The sequence below is a fragment of the Apium graveolens genome, chromosome 7 (genome assembly GCF_009905375.1).
Source record: "Apium graveolens cultivar Ventura chromosome 7, ASM990537v1, whole genome shotgun sequence".
In the NCBI taxonomy this organism is placed as follows: Eukaryota; Viridiplantae; Streptophyta; class Magnoliopsida; order Apiales; family Apiaceae; genus Apium; species Apium graveolens.
The window spans coordinates 222012033-222014238 of record NC_133653.1 but is presented as its reverse complement, the minus strand read 5'-3'; the positions used below and the strand labels follow the sequence as shown (position 1 = coordinate 222014238).

At 44.6% G+C, this 2206-nt stretch overlaps 1 protein-coding gene across 1 annotated transcript; it reads left to right on the top strand.

The window, feature by feature from the left end:
* Positions 1-768: 768 nt before the first annotated feature.
* Positions 769-1659, top strand: LOC141674496 (uncharacterized). Its single transcript, XM_074481203.1, has one exon. It carries the CDS (start codon positions 769-771, stop codon positions 1657-1659), a length of 891 nt encoding a protein of 296 aa, XP_074337304.1.
* Positions 1660-2206: the final 547 nt, after the last annotated feature.

Below are 2206 nucleotides of genomic sequence, written 5' to 3'. Positions count from 1 at the left end.
GAGATTGAGGCGTATCGGCCGCCCCCAGGAGAAGATAAACAAATTCCGAAGATGATAGAGTTCAATGGGAGGGGAGATCCCGAAGACCATTGTGACAAATATGAACTATTAATGACTGCCATGGGTCACAGCCAGACAATTCTGTGTAAAATGTTCAAAACGTACTTGAAGGGGGCAGCGTCGATGTGGTACAAGTCACTTCGGCCACGATCGATTCACTCATATGAGAAGCTGAAGAGAAAGTTTATAAGGCACTACTCATATTTGTGTCGAAGAGAGAAGGACACTGAGACTCTTATCCAGTGGCGAATGAGTCCCTGGGTGACTACCTAGCCAGGTTCAAAGAGGAAGCAGGAATGGTCACCAATTTGAACAAAACCAAAGCTATGGGATACTTGACTACCAGACTGGATCCGACCAAAGGTAAGAAGCTCTTGTCCTCATTTTTATGATTATCCCCTTAAGTCCCTTAATGATATATATGTGAAGGGTGAGAATATTTGAAGAAAGATGGAGATTCTGGAGGGGTATAGAGAGCCACGAAGAGAGGATTAAAACAGGAAATCTGGACGTTATGACTATTCCCGAGGCTCCAACAGTGACCGAAGGGATGATCATCGGAATAATGAGAAAAAGCATACCGACAAGAGCCTAGAAAGGTGAAGAGGCAGAGATTCGACTGCGTTCACACCCCTTAACGCGCCGATCTCAAATATTATCCATGAAATCAAAGGCAATCCAGGCTTCGTTCTTCCTGCCAAAATAAAAATGGTCGATCACAAGAAGAATGCAGACAAGTACGACGACTACCACCAAGGCAAGGGACATAACACCGATAAATGCTTCTATTTGAAGAAATTGATAGAGATGAAAATTAAAGCAGGAAAAATAAACGAATTTGTGAGAGTACTCAGGGACAAACTGAAAAAGACTGACACGAGAAATCCGAGGACCGAAAAAAGGTATCAGGGAGAAGTGAAGACCATTTCAGGAGGCAGTGCCATTGGTCTGAACAGCAAGACTTCCAGGAAGAGATATGCTCGGCAAGTTTACAATTTGTTTCAGTTCAGCCCTGCCAGACAGGCCATACCCCGCTCCTTTACCGAAGAGGATTATGAGGATGCCATACTACCTCATGAGGATCCCTTGGTCATCAACCCCATAATTGGAGAGAACAAGATATGGAATGTGATGATAGATAGAGGCATCTCGGAAAACATACTATTCCATCGTACATACACCAAGATGAACTTGGCAGGACAAAAAATGGAGCCGTGTCGGGAGGCACCGCTCGAAGCCTTCGGCAGACAGCACATCCCTTGTGAAGGTACAATCACTCTACCCATTCTTATTGGTAAAATGCCCTATACTGTTGAAAAATTGGTCAAATTCTACATTGTGATAGTGGAAACCCAGTATAATGCACTCATCGGCCGACCATTTTTGTCTGCCTTTCAAGCTGTGGAATCCATACCTCAGCTAAAGCTGAAGTTCCCCAGAAAAGAGGGTAGGAGAAAGGAGAAGCGAGTCTACGTTGAGCAAGATGAGTCCACGGACTCTGACTCACACCACAAGAGAAGGAGAATGAAGGTCGTTTTGCAAACGGACTCCGATAGGGAGGAAGAAGATGACGTATCTGACATAGACTATCCAAGCTAGAAAAGGCCATGTTTGGGGACAAAAGGTTCAACATAGAGCCAGTCGTTGCCGAGGAGATTGAGGCGTATCGGCTGCCACCAGGAGAAGAGAAAGAGATTCCGAAGATGACAGAGTTCAATGGGAGGGGAGATCCCGAAGACCATTGTGACAAATATGAACTATTAATGATTGGCATGGGTCACAGCCAGACAATTCTGTTTAAAATGTTCAAAACGTACTTGAAAGGGGCAGCATCGATGTGGTACAAGTCACTTCGTCCATGATCGATTCACTCTTATGAGAAGCTGAAGGGAAAGTTTATAAGGCACTACTCACATCTGTGTCGAAGAGAGAATGACACTGAGACTCTTATCCAGTGCCGACAGAGGGCGAATGAGTCCTTGGGTGACTACCTAGCCAAGTTCAAAGAGGAAGCAGGAATGGTCACTAATTTGAACAAAACCAAAGCCATGAGATACTTGACTACCGGACCAGATCCGACCAAAGGTAAGAAGCTCTTTTCCTCATTTTATGATTATCCCCCTAAGTCCCTTAATGATATATATGT

Bases quoted from the DNA above. Each gene is read 5' to 3' on its own strand.
- LOC141674496 (XM_074481203.1), top strand. From the start codon at position 769: ATGGTCGATCACAAGAAGAATGCAGACAAGTACGACGACTACCACCAA.